The 17,500-nt window shown below is 38.5% G+C and overlaps 2 protein-coding genes across 5 annotated transcripts in view; both read left to right on the forward strand.

Moving 5' to 3' along the window:
- adam8a (ADAM metallopeptidase domain 8a) overlaps nt 1-408 on the forward strand; it is a 69,824-nt gene extending 69,416 nt beyond the window's left edge. The window contains exon 26 of the mRNA XM_062058220.1: nt 1-408. This exon is cut by the window's left edge and continues 402 nt beyond it. The gene's annotated coding sequence lies outside the window, so the exon portion shown is untranslated.
- Nucleotides 409-3,829: 3,421 nt separating this feature from the next.
- On the forward strand, nt 3,830-15,697 carry spef1 (sperm flagellar 1). 4 transcript variants are annotated; one of them, XM_062057633.1, is made up of 7 exons: nt 3,830-4,047; nt 4,259-4,370; nt 7,942-8,089; nt 11,638-11,683; nt 14,054-14,138; nt 14,212-14,317; nt 14,640-15,697. In XM_062057633.1, the coding sequence occupies exons 1-7, from the start codon at nt 3,939-3,941 to the stop codon at nt 14,766-14,768; spliced, it is 735 nt and encodes a 244-aa protein (XP_061913617.1). In that variant the 5' UTR covers nt 3,830-3,938; the 3' UTR covers nt 14,769-15,697. The 4 variants fall into 4 exon arrangements, with proteins under 4 accessions (XP_061913617.1, XP_061913618.1, XP_061913619.1 ...); XM_062057634.1 differs by having other exon boundaries at nt 14,215-14,317; XM_062057635.1 differs by having other exon boundaries at nt 7,942-8,083.
- The last annotated feature ends 1,803 nt before the right edge of the window (nt 15,698-17,500 follow it).

The raw sequence follows: 17,500 nt of genomic DNA on the forward strand, positions 1-17,500 counted from the left end.
GATATGTGAACACTTAATGACTGCACTGCTGATGCTGTAACTCTTTTGACTTTTACCACAGCCGCACATTGTTTTGGTACTGACTTTCTAAAGAGATGATTAGGGATTTTCAAATGCGGCACCAACGTGGGCACTTTAAAGGTTCTTTTATTATAAGGACAAGAGCGCAGAAGATATCTATTGTGGGACTGTATGAATGTATACATTTGACAGTTGTTTTTTCTCTTATTAATACACATTCTCAAGGGATTTTTGTATTGTGTAATCTATGCAGTAATCACACTGTCCCTTAAAATAATCATGTCATTGTCCTTTACAATGAAGATAAATCTGATAATCATTTATATTTATAAAGATGTCCATTACCTGTGCATACTTGTCTTCAAATAAATTTCACTGTCAACTTTTTTCTACCCAGAACTTATTTGCAGGTGATCATCAACACCTGTGGACATAAAGTACAGGCCAAAAGTTTGGACACAACCTTCTCATTCAATGCGTTTTCTTTATTTTCACGACTATTTACATTGTAGATGTAGATTGTCACTGAAGGCATCAAAACCATGAATGAACACATGTGGAGTTGTGTACTTAACGAAAAAATGTGAAATAACTGAAAACATGTCTTATATTCTAGTTTCTTCAAAATAGCCTTCCTAGGCTCTGATTACTTTTTCGCACACTCTTGGCATTCTCTTGATGAGCTTCAAGAGGTAGTCACCTGAAATGGTTTTCACTTCACAGGTGTGCTTGAAGCTCATTGAGAGAATTCCAAGAGTGTGCAAAGCATTAATCAGAGTAAAGTGTGGCTGTTTTGAAGAAACTAGAATATAAAACATGTTATTTCACCTCTTTTTTGTTAAGTACATAACTTCACATGTGTTCATTCATAGTTTTCATGCCTTCAGTGACAATCTACAATGTAAATCAGGGGTCCCCAAACTACGGCCCGCGGGCCGGATCCGGCCTGACAGCGTCCAAAATCAGGCCCGCGGGAAGTCCCAAGTATAAAAAATAAAAATAAAAATTCTTGTCTTTTCTTATCCACTTTGTACCGCTTGTTACTCACGGTGTCTCCTAGCCGCTCAGGCAAATCATATTGTCTAAAAATTCATTTTCTCATCGATAACGTGACATCATCGCGCATGCGGAAAGTGCGCTACGTATATCTAATATATAATATATATATATATAAGATATGATATGATATGATATGATATATATATATATATATATATATATATATATATATATATATATATATATATATATATATATATATATATATGTATATATATATATATATGTATATATATATATATATATATATATATATATACATATATATATATATATATATATATATATATATATATATATATATATATATATATATATATATATATATATATATATATATATATATGTATATATATATATATATATATATATATATATACAGCCCGGCCCCCGGCCAAATTGTTTTAACCCAATGCGGCCCCCGAGTCAAAAAGTTTGGGGACCCCTGATGTAAATAGTCATGGAAATAAAGAAAATGCATTGAATGAGGAGAAGCTGTGTCCAAACCTTTGGCCTGTACTGTACATGTATTAGTTTGCTGTAGAAAAATTGTATTCTGAAAGAGTTTTGACTAAATATAGTTTACAGGGCGGTATAGCTCGGTTGGTAGAGCGGCCGTGCCAGCAACTTGAGGGTTGCATGTTTGAAACCCGCTTCCGCCATCCTATTTACTGCCGTTGTGTCCTTGGGCAAGACACTTTACCCACCTGCTCCCAGTGCCACCCACGCTGGTTTAAATGTAACTTTGATATTGGGTTTTACTATGTAAAAGCGCTTTGAGTCACTAGAGAAAAGCGCTATATAAATATAATTCACTTCACTTCACATCATACCTCTATTCATTGAGCATGTTTGTGACCAAAAACGGGCATAAACAGACCGCAAAGTTTAATCCATCCATCCATCCATTTTCTACCGCTTGTCCCTTTTGGGGTCGCGGGGGGTGCTGGAGCCTATCTCAGCTGCATTTGGGCCACCTCATCACAGGGCCAACACAGATAGACAGACAACATTCACACTCACATTCACACACTAGGGCCAATTTAGTTTAATATCATGCAAAATGGTGTTGATCTAGGGCTGCACGAATGCTGCCTACACTGACAACCTGCGGTTCATCGAGGGAATTATGAATTACAACATGTACTGTGACATTTTTAGGTAGAGCAAGATCTCCTGGATTCAATCGGCCAACGTGCCCACCTCTGCCTACGCCATGTTAGCGCCAACCCAGCAGGCACAAGACATTGCTACAACATTATTATACATACATGTCCTTTAAAACTGACTTTGAAACAACCTTGCGAAATAGTTGTATTTGTAAATTGAGACAACGTTGATATCTAATGTTGTATCCACGTTGTTGGTTGGGAAATTACCAAATTTCAATGGTCAAATCAACGTCAGTGTCACGGCCAGGGCGCATTCCAATGTGCACTCATCTGTGCGCTCTGCTGATTGCGCCTTCAAGAGCGCACCTGCGCATGCCAGTTATAGCGCTTTTCTACCTTCAAGGTACTCAAAGCTCTTTGACACTATTTCCACATTCACCCATTCACACACACATTCACACACTGATGGCGGCTAACCACGACCCATCAGGAGCAAGGGTGAAGTGTCTTGCTCAGGGACACAATGGATGTGACAAGGATACTTGGTCAACAGCCATACGGGTCACACTGAGGGTGGCCGTATAAACAACTTTAACACTGTTACAAATATGCGCCACACTGTGAACCCACACCAAACAAGAATGACAAACACATTTTGGGAGAACAAATACCCAGAACCCCTTGCAGCACTAACTCTTCCGGGACGCTACAATATACCCCTCCGCTACCCCCTACCCCCCTACCTCAACCCCGCCCCCCAACCCCGCCCACCTCAACCTCCTCATGCTCTCTCAGGGAGAGCATGTCCCAAATTCCAAGCTGCTGTTTTGAATCATGTTAAAAAAAATTATGCACTTTGTGACTTCAATAATAAATATGGCAGTGCCATGTTGGCATTTTTTTCCATAACTTGAGTTGATTTATTTTGGAAAACCTTGTTACATTGTTTAATGCATCCAGCGGGGCATCACAACAAAATTAGGCATAAAAATGTGTTAATTCCACGACTGTATATATCGGTATCGGTTGATATCGGAATCGGTAATTAAGAATTGGACAATATCCGAATATCGGATATCGGCAAAAAAGCCATTATCGGACATCTCTAGTTGATTGGCAACACTTTATTGGCCCTAGTGTGTGAATGTTGTCTATCTGTGTTGGCCCTGTGATGAGGTGGCGACTTGTCCAGGGTGTACCCTGCCTCCCGCCCGATTGTAACTGAGATAGGCTCCCCCCGCGACCCCGAAGGGAATAAGCGGTAGAAAATAAATGGATGGATGGGAGTGCACAACAATTATCTCACCTAATTACAGTAGCAAACACACACAAATTCAACTCAAAAGTAAAAATAAGTCTAAACTGAACATGTCCAACATGTCAACAATGTCAAAGTGGAAGAAACGGTATTTCGAAAATAGTCACCCCAAAAGTGAAAAGGACACAAATGTCTATCGTCTAGTTGAATACTTGTTAACATTATGTTAATAGGCTAGTTAAAACAAAATGTAGTGTTAATTATATGCAAAGCATCGAGAAAACGCTGCGTGCGCATGTCTGCTTACGTAACTTTACTACTTCAAAGTGCTCCTCGCGCTGTTTCCGCTTTTTTTTTTTTTTTTTACGCTACGTTGCCCAGCAACCACCTTGAAACAACCAAGAGAGTTGACAGGCGCCTGAGCGGGCAAACTTACACATTCAGTTTTGTTTTTGTTTGGAAAAGTAACCAAAACACGTCCGCGGCGAATGGAGCGAGAGTTAGACGAGGAAGAGCTGCAGGATTTCTACGCATGGATCGATAAAATCCCTCTCTCGAGGCCCAAAAGAAACATCACCAATGACTTCAGCGACGGAGGTACCGAAGCTAATGCTAAAGCTAAGCTAGTGGATCAAACACGCCGCATCATTAAGTACACCTGGGCTAAATGATATCCAATTTAAGAACTGTTTCAGAAGATCTCCCTTTTACAGTGCTAATTTTTTTTTTTGACTGGAACTATCCGAGGAATGTTCATGTTGTTGTAGGTGCTCGCATATATTGATTTATTTGTCTTGTCTGTTTCCAGTAATGGCAGCTGAAGTTGTGAAGCATTTCTTCCCAAAGCTTATTGACTTGCACAACTACACTCCTGCCAGCTCAACACAACAAAAGCTCAGCAACTGGAGCCTTCTCAACAGGCAAGAAAACTATCCATCTATCCTAGCTGAAACACTGAGAGATGTTCCTAATATTTTCACTTTTTTGTGTGGCTATTTTTAAGTAACCAAAATGACAGAGAGGAATTCTATTTGCTATTTTTTATATTGCGGCGTGTGGTTTGCTGTCATTTCACGATGCGCTTCAGTAGCCACGCTGCATTGTACAAGCACAATGATGATACCAGGAATTAACCAGTAGGGACTAGTGTTGTCCCGGTACCAACATTTTGTTAGCGGTACCGGTACCAAAATGTATTTCGATACTTTTCGGTACTTTTCTAAATAAAGGGGACCACAAAAAATTGCATTATTGGCTTTATTTTAACAAAAAATCTTACGATACACTAGGGCAGTGTTTTTCAACCACTGTGCCACGGTGTGCCGTGAGATACAGTCTGGTGAGCCGTGGAAGATGATCTAATTTCACCTATTTGGGTTAAAAATATGTTTTACAAACCAGTAATTATAGTCTGCAAATTATGTGTTGTTGTTGAGTGTCTGTGCTGTCTAGAGCTCGGCAGAGTAACCGTGTAATACTCTTCCATAGCAGTAGGTGGCAGCCGTTAGTTAATTGCTTTGTAGATGTCGGAAACAGCGGGAGGCAGCGTGCAGGTAAAAAGGTATCTAATGCTTAAACCAAAGATAAACAAAATGTGAGTGCCCCTAGGCTATGCAGAACGAAACTAAAACTGAACTGGCTACAAAGTAAACAAAAACAGAATGCTGGACAACAGCAAAGACTTACTGTGGAGCAAAGACAGCTACCACAAGGTACATCTGAACATGACATGACAATCAACAATGTCCCCACAAAGAAGGATATAAACAACTGAAATATCCTTGATTGCTAAAACAAAGTAGATGCGGGATATATCGCTCAAAGCAAGACTTGAAACTGCTACAGGAAAATACCAAAAAAAGAGAAAAAAAAACCAAAATAGCAGCGCAAGACAAGAACTAAAACACTACACACAGGAAAACAGCAAATAACTCAAAATAAATTGTGGCGTGATGTGACAGTACACCTACTTTGAGACAAGAGCTATCGTGATGCATGGTTGGTTATGGTTTAAAGTCATATCCAACAGTTGCGACAACGACTTTTTCCTGTCAACTGACTTTCGTTTTTGAATGATTTCTGCTGGTGGTGTGCCTCCGGATTTTTTCAACGCAAAAAATGTGCTTTGGCTCAAAAAAGGTTGAAAAACACTGCATTAGGGCAGGGCGATATATCGATTTTGTAAGATGTATCGATATATTTTTAAACAAGATATGAATTAAGTAAATATCGTCGTATCGATATAATTTATATCACGTTAAAATTACCAAACGCCGCTTATATGTTGTGTTCCTTGTTCTCCTCCCCTCCCCTTCCTCCTTCCAAGACGTGCTTGCACGTATAAGAACATCCATGATTGGTTGGTTGTTTACTATGATGAGTCTTGATTGGTTAGGGACAGGCCAATCAGAGGCAAGATAGGACGGGTCATCAAACCAGGAAGGGAAATCACAAAGTGCCTGCCTGCAATTTTTTATTTTTTCATCTGAGTTTGATCCATTTTGTATTATTTGCACAGCTATGTTATTTATTTTACGTATAAATAATGTTTCTACTTTATTTATGTTATGTAATTCTGTACTACTAATACAGTTTCTTTTCTGTGCCATTAATACCCATCTTGACTAACTGGGTTAATAAAAGTGCCACTGACTGTTTACAGAACAGTTGTCATTCACTTCAATTTGACTGAATATGGCTAAAAAATGTATATCTTTATATGTATATTTTCACCGAAAAATATATCGAGATATATAGCGAATATCGAGTTTAAGTAAAAAATATATCGAGATATACTTTTATGTCCATATCGCCCAGCCCTACGATACATTAAACATCTGTTTCTTATTGGAAGTTTGTCATTAAATAAAATAGAGAAAATACAAGTCAACTTGTCTTTAAGTAGTAAATAAGGAAACGAATGCTCCTAACTTAGCTGCTGACATATGCAGTAAGATATTGTGTCATTTTCCATTCTATTATTTTGTCAAAATTATTGAGGACAAGTGGTAGAAAATTAGTTATTAATCTACTTATTCATTTACTGTTAATATATGCTTGCTTTCTCTTTTAACATGTTCTATCTACACTTCTGTTAAAATGTAATAGTCACTTATACTTCTGTTGTGGGATATGGAGGGGGGGAGTGGGGAGGGGGGGGTTTTAGGTTTGGTTGGTATCAACACTTCAGTCATCAACAATTGCATCATCAGAGAAATGGACATTAGAACAGTGTAGGACTGACTTGGTAGGATATGTACAGCAAGTAGTGGACACAGAGAGAGAGATCAGAAAGTATAAGAAAAAGTGTCTACATTTGATTATTTACATTTGATTATTTACAATCTGAAGAGGTATGATGTGGAAGGGAGGGTGTTAGTTTAGGGTTGAAGTTGCCTGGAGGTGTTCTTTTAGTGCGGTTTTGAAGGAGGATAGAGATGCTTTTTCTTTTACACCTGTTGGAAATGCATTCCATATTGATGTGGCATAGAAAGAGAATGAGCTAAGACCTTTGTCTACACACTGTCTGCTTGTAAGTACTACGTGATTGTGCGCTGGCGAACATGCTGGTCTGCTTGTAAAACCAGCAATGACACGACGTGACGATGACAGGGGTGTGGGGGACCGGTACATTTTAGAGGCGGTATAGTACCAAATATGATTCATTAGTATTGCGGTACTATACTAACATATAACCCTAGTAGGGATGTGAGTGTTACTCACTATTGATTTGATTTGATTTCGATTCTTGGGGTGACGATTCAATTCAGAATCGATTCTCGCAATGTATTTTGTGTATAAATTATTATATTTTCAAAACGAGTACAAAAGATCCTATCGGCTGCTACGTAAACGTGCAGCGAGTAAACACAGAGATGGCCTAAAAAACATATTTTCTAGAATCGATTCTTAAAAATGTTAAATCAATTTCGAATTGTAATAAATTAGAATCTCGATTTCAATGTGAATTGATTTTTCCCAGCACCCACAATAGTGAATACACTCCTCAAATTTTTGCAAAGCATTTGACTATAATTTCTCAAGAGCCGATCCTATACAAAGTAACTTTAAGTATATCTCAAAATAGTCAGTGTACAGCTGACTATTTACCGAAAATGAAATGCTGCATATTCAATTCCATTTTAATCCTATTTTGTCTCTGGTTGTTTTTTTGGGTTTTTTTTTCCCAGTGACCCAGAATGCATTTTTGTAGCTTATCGATGGCAATAATGTGACTTAAGTATGTCTAGTGCTCTCCTACCCACTACTCCTAGCGGACATTTCAACATATTCAGCTGACAGAACTTAGCTAAACTCTCTGCATTGGCTGTGAGAACCAGCCCAAACACTGTCTTGGATCACTTACATGGCAAACAGCCACTTGGGATCCCTGTGGTGTTTATCAAAATGCAACATCAATTCAAAACGCCGTCCATCTGCTGCTCATAATTGGAACCAGCTGTGTATGTGTGTGTGTGTTTGCGTACACAGGAAGGTGTTTTCCAAGTTGAACTTCCACGTGCCTGAGAAGTCAGTGAAGAAGATTGTACTAAGAACGGCGGGAGTGATCGAGAGCGTGCTGACCACCCTACGTGAGAAGATAGACAAGAAGCTAGAGTACAACTCACACAACGTACTAGTATGTAGCCTATATCAGTGGTCCCAAAACCCCGGGTCGCAAAGAAATATTTATTTTTATTTTTTTGTCTTCCGAGTATCTTATTTTGAAAGACGCCCCACTTCCGCCCATCACACTATTGCACTTGATTGAGCCTCCTTCAACACTGTGTGCAGTTACACTGGCAAAATGAGTCAAAAAAAAATATCAGTAGTGAAAGACAACGAGTGAATACAGGAAGTAGTGGTCGAAAATAAACTCCCTATTTTTTCCCCCCCCGAAAACTCGATTTTCGATTACGATTTCGATGTTTAGGGAAAAACTACAAAAAACAACAGAGGAGTGTGATTTGCTTACAGCAAATAAACAGGCACATTGTACACTTATTTGAAGTCAAACCTTTGTGTCTACTGTCTTTCTGCATTATCTGTATCAACATTTCAGCTTTTTATCATTACATTATACCTCCATTTTTGATGGGTTCTTCGTTTGTTTTATTTCCACAAAGTGTGACGGGTTGATAAAAAAGTTGCGTTCCACAAATGCCCCACGGGTCATATTTTGAACGCCACTGTTTTACATATTTGTAAATTACATAGGTGTTGCCAAATGACAGCTACGTTTCTCTAAGCTGTGTCTTCAAGTTCTCAGCACTTACGGAAGTGACAAAGGTTGAGTTGCTACTGGAGATTTTTCAGTGTCTTGGTACTTGTAGAGTAACTACATTACCCAGAAGTCTTAGCGCAGTCTTTCTCAATTAGTGGGTCAGGGTCACATGGGGGCGTCATAAGTATGACACAATCGATATTCATTCATTTTGTCTATACGCTAGTATTCATGTTAGAACGATTCCCAGCCTTGTTTAAGCTAATAAACAGGCTTCGTATTCTACCCAGTCAAAGTAGTAAGTACACAGGAACATATGTGTAAACAGCTAACAGGCAGAGAAATGGAGAACATTGTGACAGGAATAAAAAGAAAAAAAGGGGGAGTCGTCAACAGCAAGGGAAACAAGTTAACCAGAATAAAATGGCCCGTTTGTACGACAAAGCATACATACAGTCGCGATCAAAAGTTTACATACACTTGTAAAGAACATAATGTCATGGCTGTCTTGAGTTTCCAATAATTTCTACAACTCTTATTTTTTTGTGATAGAGTGATTGGAGCACATACTTTTGGTCACAAAAAACATTCATGAAGTTTGGTTCTTTTATGAATGGATTTTATGAATGGATCAACTTTATGGGTCTACTGAAAATGTGACCATATCTGCTGGGTCAAAAGTATACATACAACAATGTTAATATTTGGTTACATGTCCCTTGGCAAGTTTCACTGCAATAAGGCGCTTTTGGTAGCCATCCACAAGTTTCTGGCAAACGTCTGGTTGAATTTTTGACCACTCTTGATAAAATTGGTGCAGTTCAGCTAAATTTGTTGGTTTTCTGACATGGACTTGTTTCTTCAGCATTGTCCACACCTCAGGACTTTGGGAAGGCCATTCTAAAACCTTAATTCTAGCCTGATTTAGCCATTCCTTTACAACTTTTTGGGGTCATTGCCCTGTTGGAACACCCAACTGCGCCCAAGACCCAACCTCTGAGCTGATGATTTTAGGTTGTCCTGAAGAATTTGGAGGTAATCCTCCTTTTTCATTGTCCCATTTAAATCACCAGTTCCATTGGCAGTAAAACAGGCCCAGAGCATAATACTACCACCACCATACTTGACGGTAGGAAAGGTGTTCCTGGGGTTGAAGGCCTCACCTTTTCTCCTCCAAACATATTGCTGGGTATTGTGGCCAAACAGCTAAATTTTTGTTTCATCTGACCACTTTCCTCCAGAAGGTTTTATCTTTGTCCATGTGATGTCAGATGAAACAAAAATGTAGCTGTTTGGCCACAATATCCAGCAATATGTTTGGAGGACAAAAGGTGAGGCCTTTAATCCCAGGAACACCATAATAAATGTATAAAAGAACCAAACTTTATGAAGGTTTTTTGTGACCAACAAGTATGTGTTCCAATCACTCTATCACAAAAGAAAATAGAGTTGTCGAATCGTGACCCCAAGAATCGATATTGAATCGAATCGTGGCACACCCAAAGATTCACAGCCCTAATAAATATTATCAACTTTTTCAATATTAATTAAAGCGGAATTGGAAGCATAGACGATAGTAAGAGCGTAGATACGAGTGAGTATGGGTATCCTGTAGAGTTGTAAATAAATAGTTCCTTTGTTGCTAAAAGCTGCTGACCTACGCCATCGTATCGTAGAAACTAACAAACATCACATTCTGCACACTTTGCACATGGTTGCATGCACGCTCTCTGGGCTTATGAAGGCGGACCTCCGCTCATATGGCGAATAGTGCGCCTTTCATCACCGCTTGTATTTAATTAGCGAATAAATGCATGATGCAAGACACACTCCTCTCTTTCACTTTTAAATTACACATCTTGCTATATAAAGTGGACACATTTGCACCACAAAACCCTTCTGCTGCTTCTTATTCTCTGGAATAGTAGGTGCGTGTGAGGTGTGTTGAGAAGCGTATAAACGATGCATCTGCTGCAGTTCCATTGTAATCTGTTCATGAGCAAGATTGAACCCGGAAGAGCTAAATCTGCAATTATGAGTTTATTTGTGGCCTCAAATAAATGAATCAAAATGTGCAGATGAATCAGTGGGAAACACTGATGTGAATGAGGAGCGCATATGTCTATACAGACTGGAGCGGGATCTCGCAGGAAGGAGTAGCCCACGGTATCTTGGAGACGCAAAGCATAATAGAGAAGAAAATTAATATAACATACATTTTGAACAATCAGATTTTGTTTCAAAATTGATTAATCGTGCAGCTCTAATTGACATGTTTCACATATTAACTGGGATTAAGGAAGTGATTCATCCACCCAGATGGTGAGCAATCAGGTGTCTCAGCTTTCAAAATACTTTGACTGTTACTTCCCAACCACAAAAGACCCTCAGACAGAGAAGGAATTGATTCGCAACCCATTTGTGAACCAGGCAGGTGACTCAACTTCAACCATGTAAGAAGACCAGCTATTTAATGTGGAAAATGAAGGAGGCCTTAAAATTATGTTTGAGACTACATCTAATTTATAGGGCAGAATATCCTGAAATTAACACAAAAGCACTGACAGCTCTTTTTCTTTTGCAACATCTTAACTTTGTGGGTTTTGTGCTGCGACAGCAACTAAAAAACAACAGAATAGACTGAACATAAGGAACACACTTTGATTGTCTCCCACCACCCTCAGATTGAGCCTCATGGTTGCAGGTAAGGATAGGGATTCCACTGATTCAGCATTAGGTGAGTTCATGTGTAATAATACTGTACTAATTGGTGTGAAAACGTTACAGCCTTTCCCCGTTTATTCATATTACATTATTAACGTCACCAACCCCCGCCGGGCCGCCAAATGTCTGCAGGAACGCGAGTCGGTCCTTGGGCTCTAAAGGGTTGGGGACCACTGACCGATACGACAGAACATTTAAATACAGTAATACATGTTCAAATTGTGTTCTTTTAAATTTAGGATTTGGAATACTATGACACCAGCAATGCAGAGAGCAGTCACACAGGTAACATCTTCTCACTCACATTGTGTTACTCCAATTGGAACAATATTGTTGGAAAGCGTGTTTTTCCTTTTGAAAGCCCCGTAGTTAATGTTTTAACAATTTTACAAAAGTCTCAGAGATCCCGCAATAGTGTAATGGAAGTGTGTTGGCCAAACTCTTACTTTGATACTGGAATTTACATTTGCTTTTTGTAAATTTTGCTTGTATGGCTTTGACACTAATGAGGTGTTTGTCCAAGAAGTGCTGTCATCTATTGTTTACATATACAGTACACTGTAACTCTGCACTAATATAACTTACTTGACTAATTATTATTATTTTTAATGTTATTACTTATGCAGTATATTTCAAATAAATTGAGAACACTAAGTGAACAAAAGTGTTAGCAAGTGCTATGTAAAGGAAAAGGGGTAGGATTAATTAAGCTCTGATTCTTCCTACTCCTTTTCGAACATGTTGGATAAAGAAACTGGAAATTGTGATGTATCATGTTGTATGCATGCATGTTCGAAATAAACTCAAACCATATATCACTGTTTCTTAACCATAGGGCCCATTTTTGGGCTGTGAGTGCATCCTAGAGGGCCGCCAAAAAATATGTGTTTCAAAGCGGTGGTCTGTATGGGTAATACACTTTTCCACCACTTGTGGCAGTAATGACAATATCAAACAAACAAGAAGTCTGACACTAAAGTCATAGAGATGTTTCTTAAGTGCAAAATTTAAGACTAAAGTGGTAAAGCTGTATTTTCATTTGCAAATTAATTTTATTGGCAGTCTATTTAAGAAACATACTGTATTATTATTTAGGTTAGAATGTATTTTAGCACTGCGTAATTATATGTACATTTATTTTTCATCAGTTTTTAAGAGTCCCTTTTCTTGTAGTATATTTGATTAGCATTTTTTTGGTAATTAGCCTGACATAGGCCTTGATAATAACCTTTGAGAGAAACACATGCTTTAATTTAATATAATAGGGACGGCGTGGCAAAGTTGGTAGAGTGGCCGTGCCAGCAATCGGAGGGTTGCTGATTACTGGGGTTCAATCCCCACCTTCTACCATCCTAGTCACGTCCGTTGTGTCCTTGGGCAAGACACTTCACCCTTGCTCCTGATGGCTGCTGGTTAGCGCCTTGCATGGCAACTCCCGCCATCAGTGTGTGAATGTGTGTGTGAATGGGTGAATGTGGAAATACTGTCAAAGCGCTTTGAGTACCTTGAAGGTAGAAAAGCGCTATACAAGTATAACCCATTTATCATTTTTGTATTTATAATATCATTTGACAAGGTTTATCCTGTTAAACTATAAGTAGGTTAGATATAATTATTGAATATGATTATAATCAATCAATCAATTTCCTTTATTTAACCAAGTACTCACTGACATTAAAATCTCTTTTTCAAGAGCGACCTGACAAAGACGGCGCCACAAACAAAGTTACAATAATAATTACAACAAGGCAATACAACAGAACAACAGCAGTCATACCACAACAGGTCAAAAATAGTATAAAACGATTAATAATAGTAATAGTAATAATAGAAATAAATGAGTAATAATTAAATTTACAAGCAAGTACATTGCCCAAGAGAACTGGTTTCTCGATCTTTTAAAATAGACTTAAAATCCCCCGAAGGGATCAATTCTGGTAGCCTAATCAAGAGTAAGATTACTAATTCAGTGTTAATATTTGAGTGGGCCCTGCCCCCCTCTGTATTGGAAAAGTTGGGCCCGAGGTCCAAAAGGTTAAGAACCCCTGCCATTTATTACATACCACAACGTAACATTAACGCATAGGTGAAGGATGTTGGCTGAATTACGGCCTTTACTTAAAGATGTGTAGCGAAGCCTATCTTTCTATATCTTTTTATTTATTCTTATCAGTATCTTTGTAAAATCCGAAGAGTCTTGTGTCACCTCTGCAGTATTGTCCTTTGACCCCAAGCTTGCTGTCCTGTCAGTGCATGTGTTGCTATTAAGACAATGGTGACCACACCTGATTAGCAAAAGTCACAATCTTTCGGGAGTCGGTCACTAACCTCTCTTCCGCTTCTCACACCTCATCCGTTCTTCCAAAAAAAAACTTTTGTGCTGACCTTAGATCAGTCCCTTCCCTCTCTTTCCTCCCCCGCCCTGCACACTATCACAAACAGAGAGTGCAGGTCTTCCTATCAGCAGATGGCCTTATCACAGACCTAAGAGCCGCACGGCAGAACATCAAGGCCTTCCCTATCCTTGTTCTGCTACTTCTCAACCCCACCACTTCTAAAAGTGTCCAACAAAAGCACATTTTTCATATCACATGAAGTAGACATGATTGTTTTAGGGGTATACTGTATGTCATGGTTTTCTTCATATTTCTTCAGATCTTTGTGAGTCTGAGGTGAGGTATCTGTCTCAGATGGCATCTGACGGGCTGAACAAGGATGATAAGTTGAAATTGGAAAAAAGGTAACGTCATATTATAGCCTCACACACTATAACCTGCAATGTAAATAATTTTTGTCTGTCTTTGATGGCGCAGCAGAATACAAAACACAGCCCAGTTTTACTCCAACTTGGACCCGCCTCTGCGGAAAATTCTGAAAGAAAAAGAGCATGCGGCCATGGCTTTGCAGGAGACAGTCGAGGTATGCACACTCCTCAATCTGGAAAATGCATCGCTTGGCTTGTCTTCCTATTTTATTCTCTGCTGGGGAAAAAATAGGTCATATAGACATTTTGCAGGTGTGTGTGCATAAATGGCACAAGCTGTGTCAGCAGTGGTTGGTGAGTCAGTTTCACCCCAGCGGATGTAACGCTCAATGTGTGACAACATTTGCATGCGCGACTAGAGGCTACACAAGGACACAAATGTGCAACACTTCCTTAATTTTTCAACACCCATTGCTCACTTTTAGTCAGACCCTACCCTTATCGTGTGTGTGTTTGTGTTTGTGTGTGTGTGTGCAGATCCTGCAGATGAAGGTGAGCAAGTTAGAGCGTCTGGTTCAGCTGAAGGACTTGCGGATAGACGATCTGAGGCAGAACCTGGAAAAGTGTAACTGTACGAATGGAAAACAAAATTATTCAAACATGTAGCATGTAAAACTTAGAAATACTTAAAATTAAGTACAAGACTTGGAATCGTTTGCTTTGCTTCAGCTAATCCCTCAAATTAAAAGAAGCAATGTTAATTTACAGTTTGTTAATTTACTTAGATTTTTTTAACTGTCGCTCCCATAAGAAACAATAGAATGAGTTATACCTGTAAAGCGCTTTTCTACCTTCAAGTTACTCAAAGTGCTTTGACTCTATTTGGCGGGAGCTGCCATGCAAAGCCCCAACCACGACCTATCAGGAGCAATGGTGAAGTCTTCTTCGTTATTTTTTTCCCCTTCCCAAACACTTAACATATCTAAGCATTTCATAAAGTAAAATACAAGAAAAGGCAACAAGAGAAGTATACCACACTTTTATTTTGTAAAGTAAATATGTACAGCAGATATAGGCATCTACATTAACAATATGATTTCAGGACAGGACAGATAAAAAAAAGGATACATTATTTTATTTTTATTTTTTAATATGGGACATCCCGTTGGCCAGATTGTTGACTCTAGTTTTTTGGGTCCCCCTGGTTTAGAGTATCAAAAGGAGGCCTTTTATGGCTGCTTATGGGTTATTATTTGCAGATTCTTGCTTTTTGTGGAGTCTCGTCCAAAGATGGCAAAAATGTGTCCTTATTGGTTTATAAAACACTGTAAATACATTTGGAAATAAATATGCTTCTTTTTTTGTAAGGGACCCCTTTGAACTACACCAGCAACTTCATGTGATAATGTGGTTGTAAAGTGTGTTATTGTTTTGTTCAAGACACAGTGTATATTGTCACTGCCTGATATCTTCAGGTCATACTTTATTTAACACGACAGCCTCTGTTCTTTGTGGATTTTTATTATCATTTAAACATGTGGGCTTTTGTACAGCTCAAGATGTTTGATTGCCATGTACTCTCAATAAATAAACAAACCGCTTTTATGTTATAAATAACAGCGGGGACTTTTTGTAAAAGTGTTGCAAACACAATGCAATGCAGTGTTTGGTTTACTTAACAAGCACTGTCATCTCCTTCCCCTTTTCATATTGCAACACTCGATTTATACAGAAATTCATGTTCTGTTGAAGTGTGAGTATTGCTTAAAGGGGAACTGCACTTTAGTTGGAATTTTGCCTATGGTTCACAATTAGAGATGTCCGGTAATGGCTTTTTTGACGATATTCCGATATTGTCCAACTCTTAATTACCGATTCCGATATCGACCGATACCGATATATACAGTCGTGGAATTAACACATTATTATGCCTAATTTTGTTGTGATGCCCCGCTGGATGCATTAAACAATGTAACTTTACCATGAATTGATTAACGTGGACCCCGACTTAAACAAGTTGAAAAACTTATTCGGGTGTTACTATTTAGTGGTCAATTGTACGGAATATGTACTGTACTGTGCAATCTAATACAAGTTTCAATCAATCAATCAAAAACAAGGTTTTCCAAAATAAGAGAACAACTTCAACTCCAGTTATGGAAAAAAGTGCCAACATACGGCACTGCCATATTTATTATTGAAGTCACAAAGCGCTTTTTTTTTTTAACATGCCTCTAAACAGCATCTTGGAATTTGGGACATGCTCTCCCTGAGATAATCCTGATACCCACTACAACTATGAGAAATACTATACTTTGACTTTCACAAAGTGCTTTTTTTTTTTTTTAAACATGCCTCAAAACAACAGCTACAAAAACAATGAAGGCACACAGCTTCAGTCCAGAGTATACTAGACGTCCGTGTTTTACCGGATATGTACCGCTCCGTACAGCGGCGTTTTAAAAAGTCATTAATTTTACTTTTTGAAACCGATACCGATAGTTTCCGACATTACATTTTAAAGCATTTATAGGCCGATATATCTCTATTCACAATCCTTAACACAAATTCCTTTTTTGGGGGGGGAGGTGGGATTTTTAAAGATGATAAAAAAAACGCTTGCAAGATGTGGCTAACGGGAGTCACAATTGTAGCCTTTAAAGCCTTCTTAAACAACTTCAAAACCCTCCATCAACGTGTTATATATAAATATAATGTAGTAACAGATACGTTCATAACAATATAAAATATGTACAATATGTACTGTATTTTGGTCATTTTAAGCATTACCAGAACTTTTTTGCCTCAGTGCATTTATTTCTGTTTCCATAGCAACGCACTTCCGACTTCCTGCTTCTGTTCTCCCCTCCCCTCATTAGCTGCATTGCTAGCCACTTAGAACGAGCCGATTATTACAAGTTAGAATGCAAAAAACTAAACATTTCGTTTTTTTTGTCTCTCATAAGGATTGTGAACGATAGGCAAAATTCCAATAAAAGTGCAGTTCCCCTTTAAAGATAGACACATAGTGTTGAGTAGATTTACCACCATGGTATTAATAGAAGACAAGGCTGATTCAGCATCATTTTTTTAAGCCTAATGTCAAAGTGTTAGGTCATGTTAGTAATGGAAAGAGCTGACACTATTAGCCCCATTTTAGAAATGAGAGCTTGCAAAAATATTGTATATACAACATTTGCTGTAATTTCTGGGCTGTACCCCGCATCTAATTATCAGCTGCACCCACCTAATTTTTGGACAAATGTAATCTTGTACATATATTAGCCCCTCATGTCTACAAGCTGCAGGTGTAGACATTGAAACATGAACTATTTACACAGGCACTTGAGTTTCTTTTACACAATAAGGGTGAGTCAATAACGCACTAAATGGCTGAA

The sequence above is a fragment of the Entelurus aequoreus genome, linkage group LG09 (genome assembly GCF_033978785.1).
Source record: "Entelurus aequoreus isolate RoL-2023_Sb linkage group LG09, RoL_Eaeq_v1.1, whole genome shotgun sequence".
In the NCBI taxonomy this organism is placed as follows: domain Eukaryota; kingdom Metazoa; phylum Chordata; class Actinopteri; order Syngnathiformes; family Syngnathidae; genus Entelurus; species Entelurus aequoreus.

Coding starts and splice junctions, on each gene's coding strand:
- spef1 (XM_062057633.1), top strand. CDS start 3,939: ATGGAGCGAGAGTTAGACGAGGAAGAGCTGCAGGATTTCTACGCATGG. Junction 4,371..7,941: donor AACTGGAGCCTTCTCAACAG/GCAAGAAAACTA, acceptor TTGCGTACACAG/GAAGGTGTTTTCCAAGTTGA. Junction 8,090..11,637: donor ACAACTCACACAACGTACTA/GTATGTAGCCTA, acceptor TTTTAAATTTAG/GATTTGGAATACTATGACAC.